The following is a 27,622-nucleotide window of genomic DNA, read 5'->3' as shown; positions in this document are numbered from 1 at the left end:
AGATTACAGATTTGGTTGAATATTCATGATCCAATCCCATGATTCATATAACAAATTATGATACTTTTTTTTAAAATAAAGTCTAATCCATGAGTATAGATCTTATTGTCACCATACAGCAGACTGCACAAAAAGGATGACCAGAGACCCGCAGACACAAAGTAAGTAATAAAAGGGGACAAAGTCCTAGGAGGACAACAAGAAAGCAAACAGAAAAGTATATGTACAAAACAATATGTGCAAAAAAAAAAAGGAAGGGGGCAACGACCTGAATTTAAACTCATGTCTCACGCCTCCTCAAGCCAACATAATAACCACTCTGCTAGTGAAGTTCTTATGATTATAGAAGATTGTAGAGTTATGTATTGTTTGTTTCAAACTTACTTTAAAGCGGCAACCTATAAAGTGGACTAATTCAACTTATACCAGTCAAGAAGAAATGAAAGATTCTATTCGATTTCTGGATGATGTTGTTTTAAGCAACAAGGGGAAATCTGAAAATTTAGGTCAAAGCCAGTCAAACTGTAATACCAGGAAATGTTCAGCGCTTAAGAGTATTGGGACACCATTGTCAGGCCTCTGACATTAAACAGCAGCTTGCCGCCTCTACACGTCACGGTTCGGTTATTAATGCTAATTAGTTATAGTCTGGTTGCCCAAAAGGACTATTTATTGGCTTCATCTTATTATTATTATTAATATTATTATTGCTTGTTTAAAATGCAACTCCCCCTACCCCACCTCGTTTGCTTTATTCTAATGTCTTCTGTGGACATGTGGAGGGTAGGGTGTACTTAAGAGAAGATTTCCAAGATGTCTTAAGGCGCTCAACTATCACTCAGCTCGAGTTAAATATCGAATGAAATCTCCTTGGTCCATTTCGGGATACGAACTCAAGCCCCCCCCCCACACACACACTCACACACAGTCAAACGGATTATGTCAGTTCATGTTTGATTGACATTAGGAAAGGTATCTCGGCTTTAACCTTTCCGTGAGGTTTTGAAATAGCCGACCAAAATGATATACTCGTGTGTGTCTGTGGGGAGTATTTAGCAAAACATGAGACTAATTGGCACAGAGAACATTAAATACGGTTATCAAAGGAATTACGGGAGGTAACTAAGACGAGATTGGTGGAAACTCGAAACCGCAATTCTCTACCTTGGTAGAATTATAGTTCTTGTGTATGAGTAGGAGCGGGTTTTTTTTTGCGTGTGTGTGAAAGAGAGTATGTGTGTGTGGGTTTGTGTGTTTATGCGCGCACACGTGAGTAAAGAGAATCATGGGATAGACTTTCTTTCACTTTTCGGAAGAGCTCTATTTTATTCTAAGGGAGACAACTCTTCTGCCCACACGTTATTTTTTTTTATCAGCCTCTCAGGTCAGATGATGCTGAGACTTGCCAAGAGGCGGGACACGAGAAACTATTTAGCAGACGTGGACCGTGAAAATGGAGACTCGTGTTTTCAAAAATGGGACTCTCTCTCTCTCTCTCTCTCTCTCCTATATTTGACGTCATTTTTTTTTTCGATCCCATGACTTGAGAGGAGGACTCAATGTTCTAGGGTTGATACAAACTAAGGATGATTTTCTGTGCAACTTCAGACAATTCTTTGCTCAAGCGATTAGACAGTCATGGCTCATAATTAGAGGACTCAGGTGATTGGTCTTGGCTCGGGCCAATAGAAGTTTACTTTTGTTATCTGACAGTACTGAGGTGATCTAATGATGAGGTCTTGGCTTGGGCCCATTAAAGTTCACTTTGGTTATCCGACAGGTCAGAAATAATAATAACAAGACAGATGTCTGGCTAAAACAAACGAAGCAGACAAGCACTTGCGCCCAAGAAACTCGTCAACTAAAAGAAAATTAGGTTTATCCTGCTAGATCTAGCCTCTCACGCCTCCTCAAGCCGACAATCTAACCACTCTGCTAGTGAGGTGCGTATGATTAAAGAAGATTGTATAGTTATGTATTATTTGTTTCAAACTTACTTTAAAGCGGCGACCTTTAAAGGGGACTAATTCAGCTTATACCACCACTTCAGTCAAGTACAATGGTTTTCTCTTTTTTAGATACCAAACAAAATAATTAATTACCAATTAATTACTAATTTTTTTTTTTTGTAATTGATTCTTGTGTTGTTAAATACAGAAATAATTGTGCAACATTTCAGCTTGATTAGAGGTTTGATGTCGAAGAAATAACGTGTACAAACTTTTTACCAGACAGACAGACAGACTGAGTTGAGATAAGCTTTGTAAAAACAGGTGGCTTATAGCACTCATAAAGACTAGAAACTCAATTTTCTTATTCTGAATGCCAGGACAAATTCACAAGTAAAAGAAACTTGAACTTGCTAAGAAAATCAGTGAACTCTAACCTCAGGTTTTCACAAATAAAAAAAAAATTAATACATGCAAATAAAAAAAACCTTTCAAAAACATTGCAGTTTCTGGTAAATAAAGATAATAGACAATTTTTAAATAATCCACCGGCTCCGGGACCAGTGGATGGAATCATCGTAAAGAAAACACTTATATCACTAGAACATCTACTCCTATCCTCATGTAATGATTGCAAAAAATGGTGGATGAATTATTGAAATGTAGGCGGCGTGTTAGATTTTGTTTGACCACTATCCTCTGCCTCAGATCAGATTTCTTTATTTTTTCGTGACGAAGCCCCCCCACCGGAAATCTACAAATGTTGGTGTTTATTTCTTGGCTTGGTTACATTCATATCCCAGAATGACACTATCGAATATTTTCTACTCATCGCAATAGTGCCAATGTTTTGGATACCTTATACCTCTCAATTCATTAGAAAGGTTTTCCTTTAGAATTAAATGCGTTTCTGTATCCAAGAATAAAAAGATTTTAAATATTTGATTTTTTTAAAGAAGAAGTTCCTACTTATTTTGAAAAAATCAATAACTTTGTAAATTTGTTTCTCTCGCAATACATTATTATATGGACGTTGAACTGTTCTGTTTCTTTTTCTCCAAAACAAAAGACACACACACACACATACACACAGAGACGTACACACACTCGGTCTGAAACAATAGTTTAAGTTTACATCAATTTGTCTAATGATTGGATTGCTAATCAATGTTGTAGCAAGTGGGAGACCAATTATCTTTTCATCATTAAAATTTAATTGACGCCATCACTTATTTGTATACATATATTTATATTTATTCAATTAGATCCTCTTATTATATATATATATAATTTTCATGAAAAATATAAGTGCTGTCATTTATTTGTTCATCTTGAGATTTTCTGTCATTTTGTGTCCCGAGAGGAGCTAATACTTCTCATGTCGCATTGCTGTGTTACCAAGTGTGTGGTCGAGACCAAACGACATGGAAGGCCTGGACACTGACCTGTGGAGACCAAGGGCCATTGCTATTGGTCTAAACTGCCCACAGGTTGTGACGTTGCTGGTCAGTGTTCAGTCTTTTTATAACGACTGGTCTAGGCGTGATAGACATAGTGTGATGTTCTCTTCTTGGACTTATGTAACAATTATATTTACTGGAATACGCGTTATGCCTTAAAACATTCAACACTATCGATGAATTTAAATTAATTTTTGTTAAGTTGTTTCAAATGCATACAAACAATGTAGACAGATTACTTCTAATACGATCTTTGATTGCAAACGATTTAATCCTTTATTCGATTGACATACACGCGTTATCATTGTAATTGTATTAATCTTGTTAAACCAAAACATTTTTTTGTTAAATGTCCCCAACCTCTGTTCCATGAAATCCACCTCCCTGAACATTTCCATTCTTTTCAGCCTTTGACCCTAATCATAGATTTTGAGGCCCCTTTGGGGGCCATATGGTTACAACAGAGAAGAGTAGTGTTATTATTAATGGATTATTTTCCCTTCTCTGTCCCCCATCCACTATAAAATAAGCTTATTCATATTGACGTGATTGTAAATCATATTTAATCTTTTACCATTTCTCCCCCACCCACACTTAATTGGAGATTTTCATCTACGACGACTAACTGTACAGAGCTCAGTTTCTGGTGTACCCGCAGCTCAGAGCATGGGATGTATCAAATGGTCTCGGTGTGATAGTGATACATTATGTTCATTTCTTTCACTTATTGTATTTTAAAAATGAACGATATTTATTTTATTGTATTTATTTATTTTGCATTTCTTTTGCAAATGTCTATTTAAACTTCTAAGCTTTTTCGACTGTCAGGAAATGAAAATCTATCCAAGGCGAAGGACAAATTGGAATGGAGAAAGATGGTTTACAGATCTTGAGTTGTGCCCCAACGGTCCAACAGACTAAAGCCTCGCGGAATACTAGGGTTGAGCAGAACACAGTTTGGGAAACACTGGACTAAGGGATGCAGAAGGTGATAGAGACTGCGGCCAACTAAGGGGTGCAGAAGGTGATAGAGACTGCGGCCAACTAAGGGAAAGACCGAACATTAAATACAAAGGTACAATAGAAAGTTAGCGATGTTTCACACATTTCTTTGATCAAGAAGATGTAAAAGAAATATATCTACAATACTGCGTAGCGTGGTTTCAGTGATTTCTTGATGGTCAGTGAGTGATTATGTATGTATTTCATTATGTATATATATATATATACATTTCCAGTTGTTTTTTTTGTGGGTTTTTCTAACAAGAGTTGTGTTGTAGAGTTAGGTGCTTGCGTGGTCATCTCCATATCTTAAACACTGGTCATGTCCTTTACTTACCGAGTCAAGACTCCGCTCGTGTGACGTTGTATAGTCCATAGTATAGCCCAGCATGAAGGAGGCCCCGGCGATGACGTAGGTCAGGATGGCTTCAGTGACGTCATAGCGCGGGAAAGGGCATCTCATGACGTCGTGAACGTGGAGAGTGTAATAGAGTACGGAGCACTCTGCGGTGACCTTAGGGCATCTGGACTTGGTCATTAGTCTGGCCAAGGTCACTTTTGTTGATCCTGTAGCAGCGCCACCCCTGCGGGGCTTTAAGAATCAGATGCATTAACAATGGGAGACAACCAGTTCATTACGACTTATGCTTGTAGTTGTTTGTTATGTTATCTCTACTTACTGAAACATGTCGTGGATCTGTTAATAAAAATAAAAATGAAACATACATTAAAAAAAATGAATAAATAAAAAAATAAAAACAAAGTTTATTTTATTTAATCTCTGCAACATATTTAAATCATTTCTGCATCTACCAATTGATAAGATAATGCGAAGACATACATTTGGATTGCTCCCCCTTGTCACTGTTGTATATACTACAGTCTAACAAAATTGGAAGTAATGTTAGTTTTATTGTTTAACCCTACACTTGAATGATAGTATTTTACACTGCATCTTCTTTGTATATAACATTTCACTATTGTTCTCAAAAGAAGATCCTATCGAGAGGCTTTGACGACAGTTTAGGGACATTCTAGAAGAAAGTCTGGCGTTGGGCTATCTCAACATTATTGCCCTCTCCAGTTGTATCAATTCTAGTGAGAAAGCAAATCAATGCTTTTTTATCCTTTATAATCTAAAACTATTGAATATTTTCAAGTGTTGAATGAAGGAGGTTTGATTGTACGTGGAGGAGGCAAAGTGAAGGTATTTTATCTATAGTGACGACTACTAATGCCGGAGTTTAGTCACTGGTGGCCCAGGACAATATTTTTTTTTCAATATCAACTTCCATTTTGAAACAGTGCTGTTATTAAATAATATATAAGTTGTTTTGTGTGTCTAGTAATGTCGTTTTTATTTAGATACTTTCCAGATGCATTCCACACTTGCTATAGATGAAATAAAAAAAAGAAACAATGTATTAGTGTGCTGTATTTGTCACGTGACTAAAACAAAATCTTCAGTTCTGAAAGTCTTTGACAATGAGGATTTCAAACATTTCTTTGAATACAAGTGCATATCTGAAATACTTTGTGTGAACTTCTCTTTTATTTCAAGCCATTTCAAGCATGCCTTAGGAGTCACCCTTACATAACAGTCTATGGACAGGTATTCATTTCAAACTGAACCCACACACACACAGCTCACTCGCTCACATTGAAACAAATCTGCAGGGAAGCTAGGCCGAGAGTTCCGTTAGTATTAGTTTCAATGACAGAAAGTTGTTTTTTTTTTATTACGTTCATACAGTCATATAGGGAAAAAAACACAAAAAGGGGGAGCAATCGAAGGTCCACACCAAATATCCACTAATACATTAGATTTTACATCTAAACTGTTCCTCCATGTTAGCAATAAGGTAAACAAACAAGAGAAGTTTCTTCCCCCCCCCCCCAAACAAAACTGTCACTCCGTTTCTGAATGACACAAGACAAAACAATAACCGGCGTTTCTGTACAAGCATAACAGGATACAGAGCATTGGAAGAGGGAGATAATTAGCGTGGCTGCATTGTTACGTATTGCAGGCTCCATCGGACGTTATTATCTAATTAATTCCATATTGTCTTTCACGTGCAAGTCTCGAGGGAGGCTCGTGCTGTATGCTGATTGGCGAGACAACGCCTCAGTTCTGCACACACAGAAATACAAACGGGTGACGTAAGTCTAGGGGCTTTGTACTAATTACACAACAAAGGCTTGAATAGTTGGATGCACGGGAATTGTGTAATTAGCAATCATAGCAGATGTTGTGAGATCATCACTTTATTGTTTTTTTCAATAAGCTGGAAAAAAAAAACGAGAAGAGAAATTACCAGGGAGTCCCTTGAGCATGACAAGTGATTATCAGACTTCCCGGTAAGCCTTAGTAACCTACTTCCCGGTTACCTAACTACCCGGTTACCCTACTTTCCGGTTACCTAACTACCCGGTTACCCTACTTCCCGGTTACCTAACTACCCGGTTACCCTACTTCCCGGTTACCTAACTACCCGGTTACCCTACTTCCCGGTTACCCAACTACCCGGTTACCCTACTTCCCGGTTACCCGACTATTCGGCTGCTTGGCGCAGCAGACATTGTAGTTCAGAAAAAGACAAAATAAATATCAAAAATAAAAAGTATTTTTTCATTTCAATGTTATCCTAAGCCCATAGACAACTCTCTGGTCGTAAGTAACTCTCAGGGTGTCTCTAGAAATGGAAGTTGGTGGAAATCAAAAAGCATGACGTCAAAAAAAAAATCACGTGGCAAGATGTTTAACAAGAAAAACATTAAAACATACATTTAAATAAAAAAGACCAGATCTTCATTTTACAACTTTAAATATATTAAAATTAAAAAAAAAATAATTTGGTAATTTACGGAAAGAAGTATCAACAGTTTTCTTGGTCACTTGTCGACTGTTGTCCGTATAGAGAAGGTAGTCGACATATTTCGACTGTCTAGGCTTAAACCCTGAGAATTATTTTTATGTCGACATCTGCAATTAAGTCTATTCAGTTGGTTTATCTTGAACTCACTCAAGAAAGTCTTACTTTAGTGTATGTAATTCATCTACGTTATTCTCTTTATGTTACAAATATTCAATTATAGCTCTTATCTAGCACTACTTCATACCAAGCCTCTCGACCACCCTTCCCACTTCTACCGTCCTTTAACATTTTCACTGGCAATAAAAGAAGGAACTTTAAAAATAAAGTTAAATAAATGAAATTGACGATCTAAGAGTGCATTAAGTCTTAATAATAATAATAAAAATAATCTTAATCTAATTTGCTGTTTATTGATAAAAAGAAAAAAACCGCTACCATTATTGACACAGGCTCTTTATTTAAGAAAAACTGAGATAGAAAAACAAAGAAAATATGGCAACCTAGGCTTGGAGATTAAGCGTTTATAGAAGTTATCTAAAATAACAATATACCCCATTGTTATATCAACCGAGGTGATTATGACAATTGACTTCACAGATAGCTTCAAGACCCTCAACATTCATAGGAACATTCTCGTTGCCTGTCAGAGGGCGGTACTGCTGCAGACCTGCCACATCGCCAGAAAATTCCTCAGTGGATACTGATAAAGAGACTACAATGAATATTGTTTCTCTTTGACGAAACTCGACCCTGGCAATGCCAGAGAATGAATACTCGTTCGTATCTAACATAATAATAATAATAATAATCTTTATTATCCATAAGAAAAATTGTCTTACAATGTGTGCATTACACCAAACAAAACATTACAACTATAGGAAACTAAAATCTACACTCACATCAGACTCACTCAAAATGTACATGTGAAACGTTTATATCAGATCATTGTGAATAATAAAACTAAGATACACTTACTACATTTCCGACCAAATGTTGTATGTGCCCTACTATTAAATAGTCATCGCCCTCACTAACAGCTCACCCCCAAAACAGACGTAACTATGAAAATGTACCCAACTATTTTAAAAAAAAAACGCCTTTTAAAAAGTAACACTAAATATGTTACTTTAGGAAGCAGTTCATTACGTGTTTATTATCTGGAAGGAGAAGGTGTCTGTGAAAAAAGGGGGGTGGGGGAGAGACTCTACTTCCTGTAGACGGGTGAAAGAGAAGTCCTACCGTTTCCGTTCCAGAGCTTGTGTGACACAAGAAATTAAAAGTAGATCTATATCAAAGTGTAGACTGGCTCTGTCTGAATGTATCGACCAGAAGGTCACCAGGAACTAACTAAAGAAGACTGAAGTTAAAATCTAAGCCTGAAAACTTTTCTCGTCCAAATAAGAAAATAATTTTTAAAATTTCTTGGGGGAAAAAAACAACTCTTGTGAGTTACCATAGCAACCCGAATCAATCATTAACTGTTGACGCTACTTTCAACGCTATCAAGAACGTACAGAAGGGGTCACGAGTTTGAATCTTTGCGAAGATTGGAATTTTGAACCTAGAGATTATTGAGACGCCTCTGAGTTTACCCTAGTACTGTTAGAGCATTGAATGGGTTGCCTGAGTCCGACAGGAAAACTAATAACTTGGCAGAATTTAAGTCATTGATTAACATGCATGTCTAGATTGACCAAGGAACACAGGTAGGACGTAATCATCTTCTTTTTTTGAAGTAACGTCTGCATTTCATAAGATAAGATAAGAACTCTTACTCGTGCCGGACATACGTTTGGGGAAGTAACTCTGTTAGTCGTTGTGCTGGCCACCCTAGTTATCTGCCCCATAAATCGAAGCTCTAAAAAGTCTGCTAAAAATATTTTTATTAATTTTATTTAAAACTATATCCTCCAATTCAGGGACATACTCAGGTTGATCTCAAAAAGCCCTAGGACAATGTACCACACCATATCGCCACTAAGATCTTCCGATGGTTTCAATGGCTCCACTCTACTATCTAGTATGGTGGATATTCTAACTAACACTGGAAAGAACTCTATAGCCTGTTATTTAGTAACAAAAGCTCTGTAACAGAGGAAACCTTGGCAGATAGTCTTCAGTAAATTGTGAGAGAAAAACTCGATAACGCCTTGTTCAGTGAAATTTACAAAATTATTTTCTTTTCAGTTAATCTTAAGTACCCTCACTTGACAAGCTAATGCACTAATATACTTAAGTTGGAGATATTGACCAACCCTCTTTATTAGAAGTGTCGCACTTATTAACTTGTATTAACTTGGTACATATTGACACCGTGACTCTGTGCTAATGCATTCTGGGCAAACGTAATCTACCGAGTAGAGAAATCCTCAACGAATGTTACATTTAGTCCCCCCAAGTTTTCAGCGAGCCAGCGCTGCAGTCTACAGTTGAAAGAAGGCATGACTCAATTCTCACCATTTCTAAACCTCTTGATGTTGATATATAAAATATTGTTAAAAAAAAGAAAGAGATTGTGTCCGACTCTTAGGGCGCCAGCCTAGTCCTGAGTGTACAAGAACAGCAGGCCACTGCTATAATATATATATAATTGTATTTTATGACGTCAGAAAAATTCTTTCTGAATCATTAGTGATGTTTTGGCAAGACGCTATAAAGTCCTACCATGTGGACCGTTTGGAGAGGTGGGAGTCTCGAAGGGAGGAGGACATAGATCTAAAAGAGATGTCCAGAAATGGCAAATAATTCAGATAAAACATATTTTATTGTTAGGTCGGAAATTTTTCAGACCAAAGTTTGAATCTGGAAAATGGAGAGTGAGAGAGAACAGAGAGAGAGACAGAGAGAGACAGACAGACAGAGTGCTTTCTTTGTTGAATTTTTTAGCGAGTTTTCTTTGTTTTCTTCATTGTTTCTTTGTTAGCTTGTTGACAAACAAATAAAAAACAAATTCAGCATTTTTATCTTTAGAACGAAATTGCAATGTTCTGAAGAACGCAGCCTTGAAACCCACACACGCACACGTACGCACTCCAGCTACTCAGATAAACTTCTGTAAAGCGCTACCACACACACACACACCCACTACAGATGTGAATGTAGTAGAGTGTGTATTTAAGATCGCAGAAAATATTTTCAAACTCCAGCGGGAAGAAGAAATAATTGTGGTCCCGATCTAGGCAACGTAAACATCAAGGGAGATGGAGTGGCGAGGAGAAGTTTGCCGGAAGTGTCTGTCACGCCATGTTTGTTTTGTGCTCTGGGAGATCTCCAAGTGCTTAGCAAATAATTCAGCATGATCTTGGGGAGCTTATTTTGGAAGTGATTTTTTCGACCAATTTTTTTAAAATGTAGTTTGCTTTTTGACGTCAATGCCTCTGGCCATCACTGCTCTACATATATACAAAAATTATTTGCCACATAAGTTGTAGACTTGGCTTTCTTTTGTTTTATCAAATGTTGAATCCTCTATCTTAAAGTTCATCAAGCTAGAATACAATGTTGTAAACTGAAGTTTCTCGTTTTAAAAAAAATCTTAAGCTTTTAAAAGTTTGTTATTTTATTTTGATCTAAAACACAATTACAAAACAGCTGTCGATAGAACAAAATCGCTAGAATATTTTAAAATTTTATTTGTAACAAAAATGCGTTGGGTATTATTGGATTTATTTGAAACTTTTATTTTTTGATACATTGTATAGTTTGAATTTGTGGATGTTGTAGGTCCGAGGTATGTCCAGGACTCCAGGAGGTTATCCAAACTTTATAAAATTTCTTTGGACTAGTACAACTAAGCATACTATTTTGACGCCATCGGGGATGGGCCCCTTAGAGGTAATTTCGTTTCCATTGTCGATTGACATCGAGAATTGTATAAAGACCTAGAAGATATTTAATGGGTAGAATAAATACAATTTAGATTTTCATTCCTGGCTCCCCATTCTATTTAACACAGAAACAGTGAAAGTATTTGTAAAATACATAGTGTCATTTGTGTGGTACTGTCTAGGTCCTAAACAATGTTAGAGTTACCAGAGGCCTACAAGACCAAAAGGAATGATTAAGTTTCACGGATGAGGTGGAGATTCAATTCTCAATAAAAAGTAAGCTTAATACTTTATTGATTAGACTTCGGTAAACTTTGGGTAGGACGTAATAATCTTCTCCTTTGAAGTAAAGTCTGTAATTTATAAGATAACAATTAAAAAGGTCAAAAATGACTAAATCAATGTTTCTCAACTTTTTACTTATAAAGCCCAATGGGTCAAAAACATTTATGTTTGGGCTCCTTGAGGTAGCTAGAGGTACAGGGGGATCATTGTAAGTTCCCGCAGAAGGGTCAAGGCCGGACCTTTTTTTGTTTTCACTACAAACTTCACATATTTCTCGGAGCAAGACTTTATCTAAGAATAGCTTGAAGTGTCTGCTCACAAAGAAGCTTGTCTAAAATGTGTCATCGTTCTGTTCTATCAATGATTTAAATGTGCCGTACGTCCTACAGTTCAAACAGTAGACACCGTTGACATTAAAACCCCATGTCTTGAAGTACTTTATGCATGACAGTATACACCATTTTAAATCCGAAGAGATCTAGGACTAAATGGGATGTCAATCAAGTTATGAAAAGAGTACACTCCATAAATCTTCACACTCACGACCAGTGCCTGGGGAGTGTTGGCTCAATGGTAAACTGCTTGGCTTCCAAACCGACGGGTCTTAGGTTTAAATCTCGGTGAAGACTAGAATTGTGAATTTTGGGATTCCATTGAGGCGCGGTGGCTTAGTGGTAAAGCGCTTGGCTACCGAACCGAGGAGTTCCGGGTTCGAATCCTGGCGAAGACTAGGCTTTTCAATTTTGGAATCTAAGTTCGTCTCTGAATTTACCCAACTCTAATGGGTCCCCGACATAAATTGGGTAAAAGTAAAGGAGATTGGTCGTTGTGCTGGCCACATGACACCCTCGTTAACCGTTAGCAGAAACAGATGACCTTTATATAATCTGCCCAACAGATCACAATGTCTGAAAGGTTGAAGTTTACTTTCACTTAGGCCAATGAATGCTGCACGTATGATGTGACCACAAAAAAGAATGACATGTCCTCCCTTACCCGGACGTGTGGTAGAAAATTTTTTTTTTTTTAAATAGCTGGTCATGTGACGAGGATTAAAGTTTTAATGGTTTGTTTTTTTGTTTAATAAATTGACCTATAAACACGAGGGAAAAAAGAAAGCCCAAGGGAAGATAATCTTTTCTAACTCCTTACCATTTACTAGAAAGGTTTTCAAGAATTAGAACCAGGAACCGTTACCTAGCCCCGGGGTCGGCAACCTGCGGCTCGCGAGCCACATGCGGCTCTTTAGACTGGAAGCTGCGGCTCTTTAGTTCCTTACGCAAATTTTATTTTTATCGAAAAAAAAAATCGTTCTTTATCTATCAACAATGAATTGGCACCGATTACATTTCTCAGCCACTTGTACTCGCTTTCCACCCCTCCCCTCCCCCGTGACACGCGTCGTCACTGTCGTCCTTCCGTTGGAAGCTCTCTATATTACGTTTTACTTGGCCTTCGACACAAGACTATTTGGCGTCTACTCCACGTGCTTTGGCTGTGAAGTGGAGTTTGTTGTTTCAAGTAAAAGAGTTAGAATTGAGTTATCTTCAAGGTCATATATTTGAAAACAATTTTGTCTGGTTTATTTTTAGAACAATAACTGGTAGCAAGGTCGTAGATTAAATTTATTACAAGTTAGTTTAAAATTAGGACAAGGTTGTGGAATTTCCATAAGCTTCAACAATAGCTTAGAATTAGATAGTTAGATAAAGAAGAAAATGGGAAGATTGTAGAGTATTAACTGTTTTAAGGAGAGAAGAGACTTTGGTAAATATATTGATATTAAAATTGTTTTGTTCATTTACCGCAATCATGGCATCTACAAAAAGAAAGAGAAGAACTACTGAAGAAGAGAATCGAGAATTTAATCTGGATTGGACAGAGTCTTTCGCTTTCATCTGCAACTCAGATGGCCTTCCGATTTGCCTCATTTGCCATGAAAAACTCGCACACAATAAGAAATCAAATTTAGAGAGACACTTCAATAAAAAACATACTCAGTTTGCTAGTAAATATCCAGCAGGCGAAGAACGAAAAAAAGCTGTTGACGAGCTCCAAAAACATAGACAGCAATCAAGTTTCATGTTAAGTAACTGGACTCAATCTACAAGTAATGTTAATCTGGCAAGCTTTGCGGTATCACTTGAAATTGCAAAAAAAAAAGGCAAACCATTCACAGATGGTGAGTATGTCAAAGATTGCTTCATACAAGCATCTGAAGAACTGTTTCGTGATTTCAAAAACAAACCTGAAATATTGAAAAGAATCAAAGATTTGCCACTATCCGCTAAAACAGTACAAGATAGAATAGCTAAAATGTCTTCAAATGTAACATATATGCAGGTGGAAGATATTCAACTTTCTTCTGCCTTATCACTTGCCATAGATGAGTCTTGCGACATAAAAGACACCGCACAAGTTGCCCTTTTTGTCAGGTATATGTCTTCCCAAGGTCCAAAAGAAGAACTTCTAGGATTATTACCGCTCTCGGGACAAACTAGAGGGGAAGATATAGCAAATGCCGTGCAAACATGCCTTAAAGACAATAAGATTGATTTAAATAAAATTGTTTCAATTGCAACTGATGGAGCCAGCAGTATGACAGGAAAAAATAAAGGAGCTACTACGATTCTTCGCAGCAAAATAAACCATGAAATTCTTACGTTTCACTGCATTATACACCAAGAAGCGCTTTGTGCCCAAACATTTCCAGCCGAAGTTGTTGAGGTCATGAATTTGGTAATCAAGATTGTTAACAGCATCTTGTCAAAAGCACTCTATCATCGTCAGTTTAAAGAATTCTTAAACGAAATGGAGACTCAGTATTCCGACCTTCTTCTTCACAATAAAGTGCGATGGCTTTCCAAAGGTAAAGTGTTGAAACGTTTTGCTGTGTGCTTGAATGAAATAAATACTTTCCTAAATGATAAAGGCATTAATCACCCTGAATTAGAGAACGACAAATGGTTGCAAACATTTTACTTTATGGTTGATATTACAGAGAAATTAAATGAGCTGAATCTAAAACTGCAAGGAAAGGGAAACCCAGCCTATGTTTTGGTGGAAGAATTAGTTTGTTTTGAAGGAAAATTGACTGTTTTTGTAGAAGACATTCAGAGTAGTAAATTACTTCATTTTCCATTTCTAAAGCAATATCGCGATAAAACCAATGCAACTGTTGACACAAATTATTTCAGCACAGTTATTAAAAAAATTAAAGATGAATTTGCTGACAGATTTCAACAATTCAAAACAAACAAAACCACTCTAGCATTCATAGTTAATCCTCTCAACACAAATTGTAACGAAATCCACATTGAGCCATTTGAAATTGATGCTGGATCTCTAGAAATGCAATTGATTGATTTGAAAGGTAAAGCTTTGTGGAGTGGAAAATTTACAGAAATGAAAAGCAAGTTGGAAGAGTTGGAGGTCCAGAAATGTATGTATGTAGCACAAAAAAAGTGGACAGCTTTAAAAGAAATGCTTGAGTCACTTATATTCGACACATGGAATAGTCTTCCAGATTGCTACAGTGAAGTGAAGAAGCTGGCATTTGGAGTGCTGACTATCTTTGGATCTACATATTCGTGCGAGCAAGCGTTCTCTTGCATGAATATAATTAAAAGCAAAGTAAGAAGCCAACTAACAAATGAAAATTTAGAGTCTTGTTTGAAACTAAAAACAACAAGTTATGAGCCAAATTTATCCAAACTCTCTAGAACCATGCAAAGCCAATTTTCTCATTGAATTTGTTCGCTCAAATGTATGTAATTGCTTTCCTATTTTAAATAGAAGTTATATTGTTTAGTAAAGTTTAAGTTTTCTTTTTGAATAACCATGCAAAGCCATCGCACCCATTGAATTTGTTCTTTCAAATGTATGTAATTGTGTTTTTTTTTATATTGTATTTGAAGTACAAGTTACATTGTTTAGTAAAGTTTAAGTTTTCTTTTTGAATAACCATGCAAAGCCATCGCACCCATTGATTTATTTTGTTCGCTAAATTGTTTGTTATTGATGTACATGTTGGTGTTGTGAGTAAATGTTTGATTGTTAATTTTATATTTAAATAGTAAGTTATTACCCGATAAAGCAATATACATATACATATATATATATAATGTGACAAACACAATTTTTATGTGAATAAATAACTACTTTTTTTATGAATGAAAAAATATATATTTTTTTTTATTTTAAAAAAATGTATGCGAGTACCATTTATAGTTGGCAAGAAAAAAAAATGTGCGGCTCTTTAAAAGCTTTGAAAATGTGTAAATTTTAATTTTTGGCTCTTCAGACTCAAAAGGTTGCCGACCCCTGACCTAGCCCCAAGCTGTGTAACCCCAAAGATGGATAACCCCCGCTTGTCAAATACTGGCATCGGCATTCTTTTTATCTGGAAAAGTTGAAGGAAAAAAAATCTACATTTGAAAAGCGTTTTATGATCGAGTTCTGTTTGGTTCGGTTTCGGTGGTTTGTTGGGAGTGTTGTGGCTGGGGAATGTTTGGTGTGATAGATGCACTCTGTCAAACAAGTGCTATGAGATTCTACATATACTTCTTATGTTGAAATGTAGGCTGAATTAAGTTTCAAGTTCAGCTATATAAAACTGTTTATCTTTTTTTTTCAACTTGTTGAAAATTGTGTCACATTGTGTCATGTCATATCTGGTAAAAGACCTACAACAGAGAACTTTTATAAAAGTACTAGTCTAGTAGGCGACGGGTAGAAACAGACGAAATGATATAAATGACTCAATATCCCATTAAACTATCCATCTTCTTTTTTTAAACTAATGTCTGTATTTCATAAGATAAGATAATAACCAATGATTTACTGTAGAATTAGACTAGCCAGTGACTCAATGCCTATTTAAACCACCTGTGATTCATAGTTCCATTCAACTAGCCAGTGACTCAATCCTATTTAAACTACCTGTGATTCATAGTTCCATTCAACTAGCCAGTGACTCAATGCCTATTTAAACTACCTGTGATATTCATAGTTCCATTAAACTAGCCAGTGACTCAATGTCTATTTAAACTACCTGTGATTCATAGTTCCATTCAACTAGCCAGTGACTCAATGTTTATTTAAACTACCTGTGATTCATAGTTTCATTCAACTAGCCAGTGACTCAATGCCTATTTAAACTACCTGTGATTCCCAGTTCCATTTAACTAGCCAGTGACTCAATGTCTATTTAAACTACCTGTGATATTCATAGTTCCATTCAACTAGCCAGTGACTCAATACCTATTTAAACTACCTGTGATTCATAGTTCCATTCAACTAGCCAGTGACTCAATACCTATTTAAACTACCTGTTATTCATAGTTCCATTCAACTAGCCAGTGACTCAATATCGACATTAGAAATACGTTAGATTGATTGTGAAATACAAAAATGAATTTCCCATTGATGACGAAAACTAAACAGAACAATACATGGATTTGAAGTTTAATAATAATGTCAGAAAATCAAACAACTCTATAATAACAAATACTCAGACTTCAGGAAACCCAGATTAGGGATATTTAAAAACCTCCCAGTAAGGGAAACAAAACGAAAGACAGAAAGGAAAAGAGAGAGAGAAAGAAAGGGAAAAAGAGAGAGAGAGAAAGAAAGAGAAGGTTAGGGCGTGGAATATGAATCTTTGTAGTTTTGTGTAACTGCAGACATACATACACACACACACACACATCTCTCGGTGCTTTCACACATACTCGAGGAATGTCCAGTCTCTGTTGCAGTCAACAATGTATCATAAATAATTCAGTATTTGTGTCACGTGATCGTACACATCGTTACATGAGCCTAGCACAGGGACAGGAAGTGAGTTGGGAGCGAGGCCAACCTGGGAGGAGCAGGATCTTCGGTTAGAGGAGACAGACCCACTCTCCCAAACTCCAAAAATAATAATAATAATTATAATAAAAGAAAGCAAAACAGATCCTTCAATACTGCAAGTTCACGCTGAACCAATGAGATTTAAACAAAAATGAACATTATTGACGTACGTTCAGCCAGTGTCGGGAGGGGGGTGGCCTGGGGTTGCACAGTGTGACAGGACTCAAAAGGGGATCGAATTCCTTATTTTTAAAAAAATATATTCTAGATACCCAACACATGTTTCTGGAAAAAAAAATAGAAGGCATTGTCTAGGGTTCAGAAATAGGAGTGAAGTATCTCATACTACCACGCAAACCCAGTGGCCACCTGCATATTTTGTCACACCTAATGTCTCGAAAGACAATTGGTGCACCACGATGAATCACTGGTGCTGATAGATTCTCCTTAACTTAAGAAGTGACAAAACAGAACTATTCTGGAGCTGCTCACTTTATCACAAATGGTGCGTGAATATGACTCTGTCTTATGGCTATCAGGCTGTAAAGTTTTCTTCCTCTTTTTTTTTGAAGTCTTGAGCTTTTTTTTATTATCTGCATGTCTATTTTTTTGGGAGTAGCATTCTTAAATTGAAGTTACTAAAACCAACAAGTTTGAGATCAACAATGAGACTGACAAGTCATTGAAATCTGGCCAATTGTGTCTGTTGAAAATGAAATTGTATGAGATTTAACTTTGATGAGGTTATTGTTACCTTTAAAATTTAATTGACAGTTTGGAAACTTTTTTTAACCGTAGGCCTATACTTTTTGTTCTTGGCACTTTTGCATGTTCAGCATATTTTTTTTTACTAATGAAAGTAAGTTACTAAAGAATACATTGAATTATTTACCATTACCAGCTTCAAAGTGAAAAGCATAACTATTTCTAAATGGAGATCTCTAAAGTCTAATAATGAAAACATGCTAATTATTGATACTAACTGTAGTTCTTATTTTAATCGAATTTATATACATTATAATTGAAAAAGTGCAATATAGCAAGTAACATAGTAATGTAACATCGACGAAGGCCTACATTTTATAAGAATACTAATGGCAATAACTTCGAATCCAAAGATTAAGGATAAGTGCAGTGTTGCACATGACCTGCATATTTTTCCGCATCTCCTGCAGACAAAGCTGTTGTCCGCCTGCTGTCTATTTCAGTTTTCTATTCTTCTTCTGCGCCTGTCTTCTATGATGGTTTTTCTTTGGGTCTCAAATGTGGTACCCGCAGCCATTATCAGAGCTCTCCAACTGTCTCTTTCAGATGTCCACCCGCTGCCAGCTACTTCCCTCTATACCAGTGAGCGCGAAATGTCGACTGGATTGCTGTTATTAATTCACTCAACAAGTGTGTTTAACTTCTTAGTAGATTGCGGTTAAACAAAGACATGAAGAAACTAATGATAAGCTAAACTTGTAGTTTACACAATGTCACAAAGGGGAGGGCACAGATTTCCCATTGACGTTCCTGTTAAGATTATTAGCTGAGCTGTTATACAATAAGTGCAAAAAATGGAGTCCAAGCTACCACACGCGCCTTAAGGGTTAAGATTATTAGCTGTACACATTCATAACAAGATATTACAGTGAGAGAGAGCAAGCTAAAAGAGTGTCTTTGAGTGTGTGTGTATGTATGTGTGGATGGGTAAGAGAGTGTTCCGCGGATCTTCCTTCTAATTACTGTCAGTGTATCTAATCACTGATATTGCTTCGTTTCTTGTATACGGGAATCCACTTTTTAGCCTGCCGGAGTTGTTCTTTATTGCCCTCTCCGAGATTAAACTCTATAAAAGCAGACACCATTAGATTCAGAATTCCTCCTTCTCTACCAGGGGAACTAATCCGGCAAAACGTTTAACCCCTCCAATACCCTCAGTCCAGCTTGATAGCGTCCACTCCCAGCCTCCTCCCCCCCGCTCTTCTCACTAGTCCGATCTAGTCGCTTAATCGATTCGAGATCGCGACACGCGGCAATTTAAAGCATGAGTAGGACTCGATTCTAGAACATTTAAGAATCGATTCTATTCTTTCAGTTAATGAATTGGTGGATTCAATAGCTATTATACTTTTAATAGTACACAAATAGCTCTTTAACCCTAACCCTCCGACCTGGCTCATATTTTGTGTAGTCCAGTTTCAGTTATCAGATGCATAAAGGAAAAATCTGTATTGATGTTTATTTTAATATAGGCCTCTCTGATCAAGTGTCTCATTGAATCAATGTGAAGATTGGGTCCAGAATAATCCTGAGACTGCGGATGAAAATGTAAGTAAGATAGGCCTACTTGGTCACATGACTATAGCAGCAAGTATTAAGATAGGCCTACTTGGTCACATGACTATAGCAACAAGTATTAAGATAGGCCTACTTGGTCACATGACTATAGCAGCAAGTATTAAGATAGGCCTACTTGGTCACATGACTATAGCAGCAAGTTTAAGATAGGCCTACTTGGTCACATGACTATAACACGAAGTTTAAAATAGGCCTACTTGGTCACATGACTATAGCAGCAAGTTTAAGATAGGCCTACTTGGTCACATGACTATAACACGAAGTTTAAAATAGGCCTACTTGGTCACATGACTATAGCAGCAAGTTTAAGATAGGCCTACTTGGTCACATGACTATAACACCAGGTGACGCAAGACGGAGAGAGAGAGAGAGAGAGAGAGAGAGAAATAATGGAAAGGGAACAATTATGGATGCCGACTAATCTGCTAAAGTTTTGTGGGCTTCAAGCTCTTATCTAGACTCGAACTCGGAGCTTTCATTTTGAAACAGAAGAACTATTTCACTGGTCAAAAAAGCATTCAAGAAAATTCAAGTAACTGTATTCCAATCACATTATTCGAGTCACAGTATTCAAGTCACAGTATTCAAGTCACAGTATTTAAGTCAAAGTACTCAAGTTACAATATTTGAGTCACATTATTCAAATCACAGCATTCATATCACTGTATTCAAGTCACAGTACTCAAGTCACAGTGCTCAAGTCACAGTACTCAAGTCACAGTATTCAAACTCGCAGTATTTTAGAAAGAATCATTCTCCGACGGACTACTAATAAGAGCACGGAGAATGTAGCAATAATTTAATTATAATAAACATGTAGCGAACATGTTGCGTACACATTCCTTACAATAATTTAATTATAATAAACATGTAGCGAACATGTTGCGTACACATTCCTTACAATAATTTAATTATAATAAACATGTAGTGAACATGTAGCGTACACATTCCTTACAATAATTTAATTATAATAAACATGTAGCGAACATGTTGCGTACACATTCCTTACAATAATTTAATTATAATAAACATGTAGCGAACATGTTGCGTACACATTCCTTACAATAATTTAATTATAATAAACATGTAGCGAACATGTTGCATACACATTCCTTACAATAATTTAATTATAATAAATATATAGTGAACATGTTGCGTACACATTATTTATGTTTCGGCTAATGAGCCGGATACCTGACTCTAATCTGACCAATACTGATATCTGTGAAATACAACTGCAAGCATTTGCAAGAGCAGTGATTCTCAAACCTTTTCCTTAACGGAACACTTCGCATATTCTGACTATTTAGTGGAACACTTTGCTATTTTTTTTAGAGAGATTAGTTTCTGTGGTAGCTTACTAGTTAATTGTTCCAGTAGTTCGATGAACACCTATTTAGGTCTCGCGACTATCATTCCGCGGAACACATTTGGGAAACACTGTACTAGAGCATGTCAGATGTCACATGTCACAATAGTTAGTCCGTTGACTGCCAAACATCTAATGTTAGTCTCAGTTGTAATGGACATTTTCTTATCAGATAAATGACATGCAACAAAAATGTAACTTTAAGTTCCGAAAAATGTGTATGCTTAAATGTGTGCAAGTCCATATAGAGCGCTTACATTTCCTTTTCGTTCAAATATTCTAGATGCACTCTTCACCTCAACTTTTTGGACATATAAATATATTAGATAATATTTGCAAATCTAAAAAGAAATTAAATAACATGTAGACACGATTTTTCAATAGTGCAATCATAGACATAAATAAATATAGACTGGCCGAAGGAAGTAACTTCATGTAACTTGAAAACATGTATATCTATTGTATTCGGATTTCCGAATTATGAAAAATTGCATAATCTTCATTCTTAGAGATTAAACAAAACACTAGTGAAAATATTGTAATACTTATATAGGTTATGGCTGAAATAGATATGAATACTTAACTTTTATACTGCTCATAAATGCTGTATAATAAAGCACACAAAATTGCAAGTCACAAATGTTCGTTTCATAAAACTCTTTAATCGGCCAGTCTATATTTATTTATGTCTATGAGTGCAATATATACTAGTTGTTTCTTTTTATTCAATGAACAGATATACTTAAGTCGTATAATTGATTCGATTTTTAATTATCATTTGTACAAATTTGTCCTAGGATATGGAACGAGGAATGTGCCTTTGGCTTTGTGTCTTTCAGAGTATTTTATTAAATTTTGTTTTTGTATTGGAAGATTATGGTTCAATGTTTTATGTATAATTGCTACTTTACTTTTGCGTCTTCCGTCCTGAAGGCTTTCTAAATGTAGTGATTTTACTAAAGGTGTTACTCTAGTTAAATGTGAATATTCGGTTGTTATGAATCTCACTGCTCTATTTTGTGTCTGTTCCAGTTTCTTAATGTTTTTTTAAGTTGAGAGGTCCCAAACAGAGGATGCATATTTTATTATTGGCCTAACCAGGGTTAAATAACATTTTAGTTTTATTTTCTTATTTGAATTATAGAAGTTTCTTTTAATAAACCATATTGCTTTGTTTGATTTTTAAATAGTTTCATCAATATAGGGAAACGCCTATTCCCAATCATTCACTCACATTTACCATCTTTTACACTCACTCCGCATCTTTCGTACACTTATTTCGCATGTGATATTCATGCTCCATCTTTCATACACTTATTTCTCATGTGATATTCATGCTCCATCTTTCATACACTTGTTTCTCATGTGATATTCATGCTCCATCTTTCATACACTTGTTTCTCATGTGATATTCATGCTCCATCTTTCATACACTTGTTTCTCATGTGATATTCATGCTCCATCTTTCATACACTTGTTTCTCATGTGATATTCATGCTCCATCTTTCATACACTTGTTTCTCATGTGATATTCATGCTCCATCTTTCATACACTTGTTTCTCATGTGATATTCATGCTCCATCTTTCATACACTTGTTTCTCATGTGATATTCATGCTCCATCTTTCAAACACTTGTTTCTCATGTGTTATTCATGCTCCATCTTTCATACACTTATTTCTCATGTGATATTCATGCTCCATCTTTCATACACTTGTTTCTCATGTGATATTCATGCTCCATCTTTCATACACTTGTTTCTCATGTGATATTCATGCTCCATCTTTCATACACTTGTTTCTCATGTGATATTCATGCTCCATCTTTCATACACTTGTTTCTCATGTGATATTCATGCTCCATCTTTCAAACACTTGTTTCTCATGTGATATTCATGCTCCATCTTTCATACACTTGTTTCTCATGTGATATTCATGCTCCATCTTTCATACACTTGTTTCTCATGTGATATTCATGCTCCATCTTTCATACACTTGTTTCTCATGTGATATTCATGCTCCATCTTTCATACACTTGTTTCTCATGTGATATTCATGCTCCATCTTTCATACACTTGTTTCTCATGTGATATTCATGCTCCATCTTTCATACACTTGTTTCTCATGTGATATTCATGCTCCATCTTTCATACACTTGTTTCTCATGTGATATTCATGCTCCATCTTTCATACACTTGTTTCTCATGTGATATTCATGCTCCATCTTTCATACACTTGTTTCTCATGTGATATTCATGCTCCATCTTTCATACACTTGTTTCTCATGTGATATTCATGCTCCATCTTTCAAACACTTGTTTCTCATGTGATATTCATGCTCCATCTTTCATACACTTGTTTCTCATGTGATATTCATGCTCCATCTTTCATACACTTGTTTCTCATGTGATATTCATGCTCCATCTTTCATACACTTGTTTCTCATGTGATATTCATGCTCCATCTTTCATACACTTGTTTCTCATGTGATATTCATGCTCCATCTTTCATACACTTGTTTCTCATGTGATATTCATGCTCCATCTTTCATACACTTGTTTCTCATGTGATATTCATGCTCCATCTTTCATACACTTGTTTCTCATGTGATATTCATGCTCCATCTTTCATACACTTGTTTCTCATGTGATATTCATGCTCCATCTTTCATACACTTGTTTCTCATGTGATATTCATGCTCCATCTTTCATACACTTGTTTCTCATGTGATATTCATGCTCCATCTTTCATACACTTGTTTCTCATGTGATATTCATGCTCCATCTTTCATACACTTGTTTCTCATGTGATATTCATGCTCCATCTTTCAAACACTTGTTTCTCATGTGATATTCATGCTCCATCTTTCATACACTTGTTTCTCATGTGATATTCATGCTCCATCTTTCATACACTTGTTTCTCATGTGATATTCATGCTCCATCTTTCAAACACTTGTTTCTCATGTGATATTCATGCTCCATCTTTCATACACTTGTTTCTCATGTGATATTCATGCTCCATCTTTCATACACTTGTTTCTCATGTGATATTCATGCTCCATCTTTCATACACTTGTTTCTCATGTGATATTCATGCTCCATCTTTCAAACACTTGTTTCTCATGTGATATTCATGCTCCATCTTTCATACACTTGTTTCTCATGTGATATTCATGCTCCATCTTTCATACACTTGTTTCTCATGTGATATTCATGCTCCATCTTTCATACACTTGTTTCTCATGTGATATTCATGCTCCATCTTTCATACACTTGTTTCTCATGTGATATTCATGCTCCATCTTTCATACACTTGTTTCTCATGTGATATTCATGCTCCATCTTTCATACACTTGTTTCTCATGTGATATTCATGCTCCATCTTTCATACACTTGTTTCTCATGTGATATTCATGCTCCATCTTTCATACACTTGTTTCTCATGTGATATTCATGCTCCATCTTTCATACACTTGTTTCTCATGTGATATTCATGCTCCATCTTTCAAACACTTGTTTCTCATGTGATATTCATGCTCCATCTTTCATACACTTGTTTCTCATGTGATATTCATGCTCCATCTTTCATACACTTGTTTCTCATGTGATATTCATGCTCCATCTTTCATACACTTGTTTCTCATGTGATATTCATGCTCCATCTTTCATACACTTGTTTCTCATGTGATATTCATGCTCCATCTTTCATACACTTGTTTCTCATGTGATATTCATGCTCCATCTTTCATACACTTGTTTCTCATGTGATATTCATGCTCCATCTTTCATACACTTGTTTCTCATGTGATATTCATGCTCCATCTTTCATACACTTGTTTCTCATGTGATATTCATGCTCCATCTTTCATACACTTGTTTCTCATGTGATATTCATGCTCCATCTTTCATACACTTGTTTCTCATGTGATATTCATGCTCCATCTTTCATACACTTGTTTCTCATGTGATATTCATGCTCCATCTTTCATACACTTGTTTCTCATGTGATATTCATGCTCCATCTTTCATACACTTGTTTCTCATGTGATATTCATGCTCCATCTTTCATACACTTGTTTCTCATGTGATATTCATGCTCCATCTTTCATACACTTGTTTCTCATGTGATATTCATGCTCCATCTTTCATACACTTGTTTCTCATGTGATATTCATGCTCCATCTTTCATACACTTGTTTCTCATGTGATATTCATGCTCCATCTTTCATACACTTGTTTCTCATGTGATATTCATGCTCCATCTTTCATACACTTGTTTCTCATGTGATATTCATGCTCCATCTTTCATACACTTGTTTCTCATGTGATATTCATGCTCCATCTTTCATACACTTGTTTCTCATGTGATATTCATGCTCCATCTTTCATACACTTGTTTCTCATGTGATATTCATGCTCCAGCTTTCATACACTTGTTTCTCATGTGATATTCATGCTCCATCTTTCATACACTTGTTTCTCATGTGATATTCATGCTCCATCTTTCATACACTTGTTTCTCATGTGATATTCATGCTCCATCTTTCATACACTTGTTTCTCATGTGATATTCATGCTCCATCTTTCATACACTTGTTTCTCATGTGATATTCATGCTCCATCTTTCATACACTTGTTTCTCATGTGATATTCATGCTCCATCTTTCAAACACTTGTTTCTCATGTGATATTCATGCTCCATCTTTCAAACACTTGTTTCTCATGTGATATTCATGCTCCATCTTTCATACACTTGTTTCTCATGTGATATTCATGCTCCATCTTTCATACACTTGTTTCTCATGTGATATTCATGCTCCATCTTTCATACACTTGTTTCTCATGTGATATTCATGCTCCATCTTTCATACACTTGTTTCTCATGTGATATTCATGCTCCATCTTTCATACACTTGTTTCTCATGTGATATTCATGCTCCATCTTTCATACACTTGTTTCTCATGTGATATTCATGCTCCATCTTTCATACACTTGTTTCTCATGTGATATTCATGCTCCATCTTTCATACACTTGTTTCTCATGTGATATTCATGCTCCATCTTTCAAACACTTGTTTCTCATGTGATATTCATGCTCCATCTTTCATACACTTGTTTCTCATGTGATATTCATGCTCCATCTTTCATACACTTGTTTCTCATGTGATATTCATGCTCCATCTTTCAAACACTTGTTTCTCATGTGATATTCATGCTCCATCTTTCATACACTTGTTTCTCATGTGATATTCATGCTCCATCTTTCATACACTTGTTTCTCATGTGATATTCATGCTCCATCTTTCATACACTTGTTTCTCATGTGATATTCATGCTCCATCTTTCATACACTTGTTTCTCATGTGATATTCATGCTCCATCTTTCATACACTTGTTTCTCATGTGATATTCATGCTCCATCTTTCAAACACTTGTTTCTCATGTGATATTCATGCTCCATCTTTCATACACTTGTTTCTCAAATTCACCCTGATCCCACACATATATTCCTTTTTTTTAATTCATTCCCTATTCCTTCAAATGCATATCCCCTCATTCACACTTATTCACCATTTTATTTCAAACATATTCATCACTATCACACTCATTCCCATCTCTCACAGTCATTCCCCATTTTCACACCCATTCCCCACTTTCACACCCATTCCCCACTTTCACACTCATTCCCCATCTCTCACACTCATTCCCCATCTTTTCCCACTCATTTCCTATCATTCCAACGTATTCCCACAAGCTTACACCAGAACGTTTAACGTCCATCTAGAAACAATCAGTCACTTGTTTCAACAGAGAGACAACCCATCAACGTTGTATAGAAAAGTTTTTCTTCTTACTGCGGTTGTCTCCCTGCCACAAAGTTCGACAATCCATACATCTCCTAACCCAGAGATCGGCCTGACACTCTGAGGTGGTCTATCTAAAATAGCCCCGTTTATTTCTATTTATTTTGTTTCCAGAGTATCATTGACCTCACCTGTCATTACACTATGGCTGCCAGACAGTGGTATCGACCTCACATCTAGAAACACTGGCTAACTGGAAGACCACAATGACTAATTATTTGGCCATTTCAAATCGTAAAATCTGTATTTCTAAATATGTAAGTGACTGGCAATGATAAAGCTACCTTGCTATCACTGCACTTCGCTTAGATCTGTCAATATACCTTGCTTAGATCTATCACTGCACTTCGCTTAGATCTGTCAATATACCTTGCTTTGATCTATCACTGCACTTCGCTTAGATCTGTCAATATACCTTGCTTTGATCTATCTCTGCACTTCGCTTAGATCTGTCAATATACCTTGCTTTGATCTATCTCTGCACTTCGCTTAGATCTGTCAATATACCTTGCTTTGATCTATCACTGCACTTCACTTAGATCTGTCAATATACCTTGCTTTAATTTGTCACTGCACTTCGCTTAGATCTGTCCATATACCTTGCTTTGATCTGTCACTGCACTTCGCTTAGATCTGTCCATATACCTTGCTTTAATCTATCACTGCACTTCGCTTAGATCTGTCAATATACCTTGCTTTGATCCATCACTGCACTTCGCTTAGGTCTGTCAATATACCTTGCTTTGATCTATCAATGCACTTCGCTTAGATCTGTCAATATACCTT

At 36.2% G+C, this 27,622-nt stretch overlaps 1 protein-coding gene across 1 annotated transcript in view; it reads right to left on the bottom strand.

Moving 5' to 3' along the window:
• The window catches only part of LOC106052662 (uncharacterized), a 106,331-nt gene that overhangs the window by 60,004 nt on the left and 18,705 nt on the right, over positions 1–27,622 (bottom strand). Inside the window, exon 2 of the mRNA XM_013208090.2 lies at positions 4,749–5,108. Coding sequence (XP_013063544.1) covers positions 4,749–4,949 — 201 coding nt within the window. The 5' untranslated portion in view covers positions 4,950–5,108. The remainder of the gene's footprint in view (positions 1–4,748; positions 5,109–27,622) is intronic.

This window comes from Biomphalaria glabrata, chromosome 6, assembly GCF_947242115.1.
Source record: "Biomphalaria glabrata chromosome 6, xgBioGlab47.1, whole genome shotgun sequence".
In the NCBI taxonomy this organism is placed as follows: Eukaryota; Metazoa; Mollusca; class Gastropoda; family Planorbidae; genus Biomphalaria; species Biomphalaria glabrata.
Note: the sequence above shows the minus strand (reverse complement) of the source record. Positions and strands in the feature narration are given on the sequence as shown.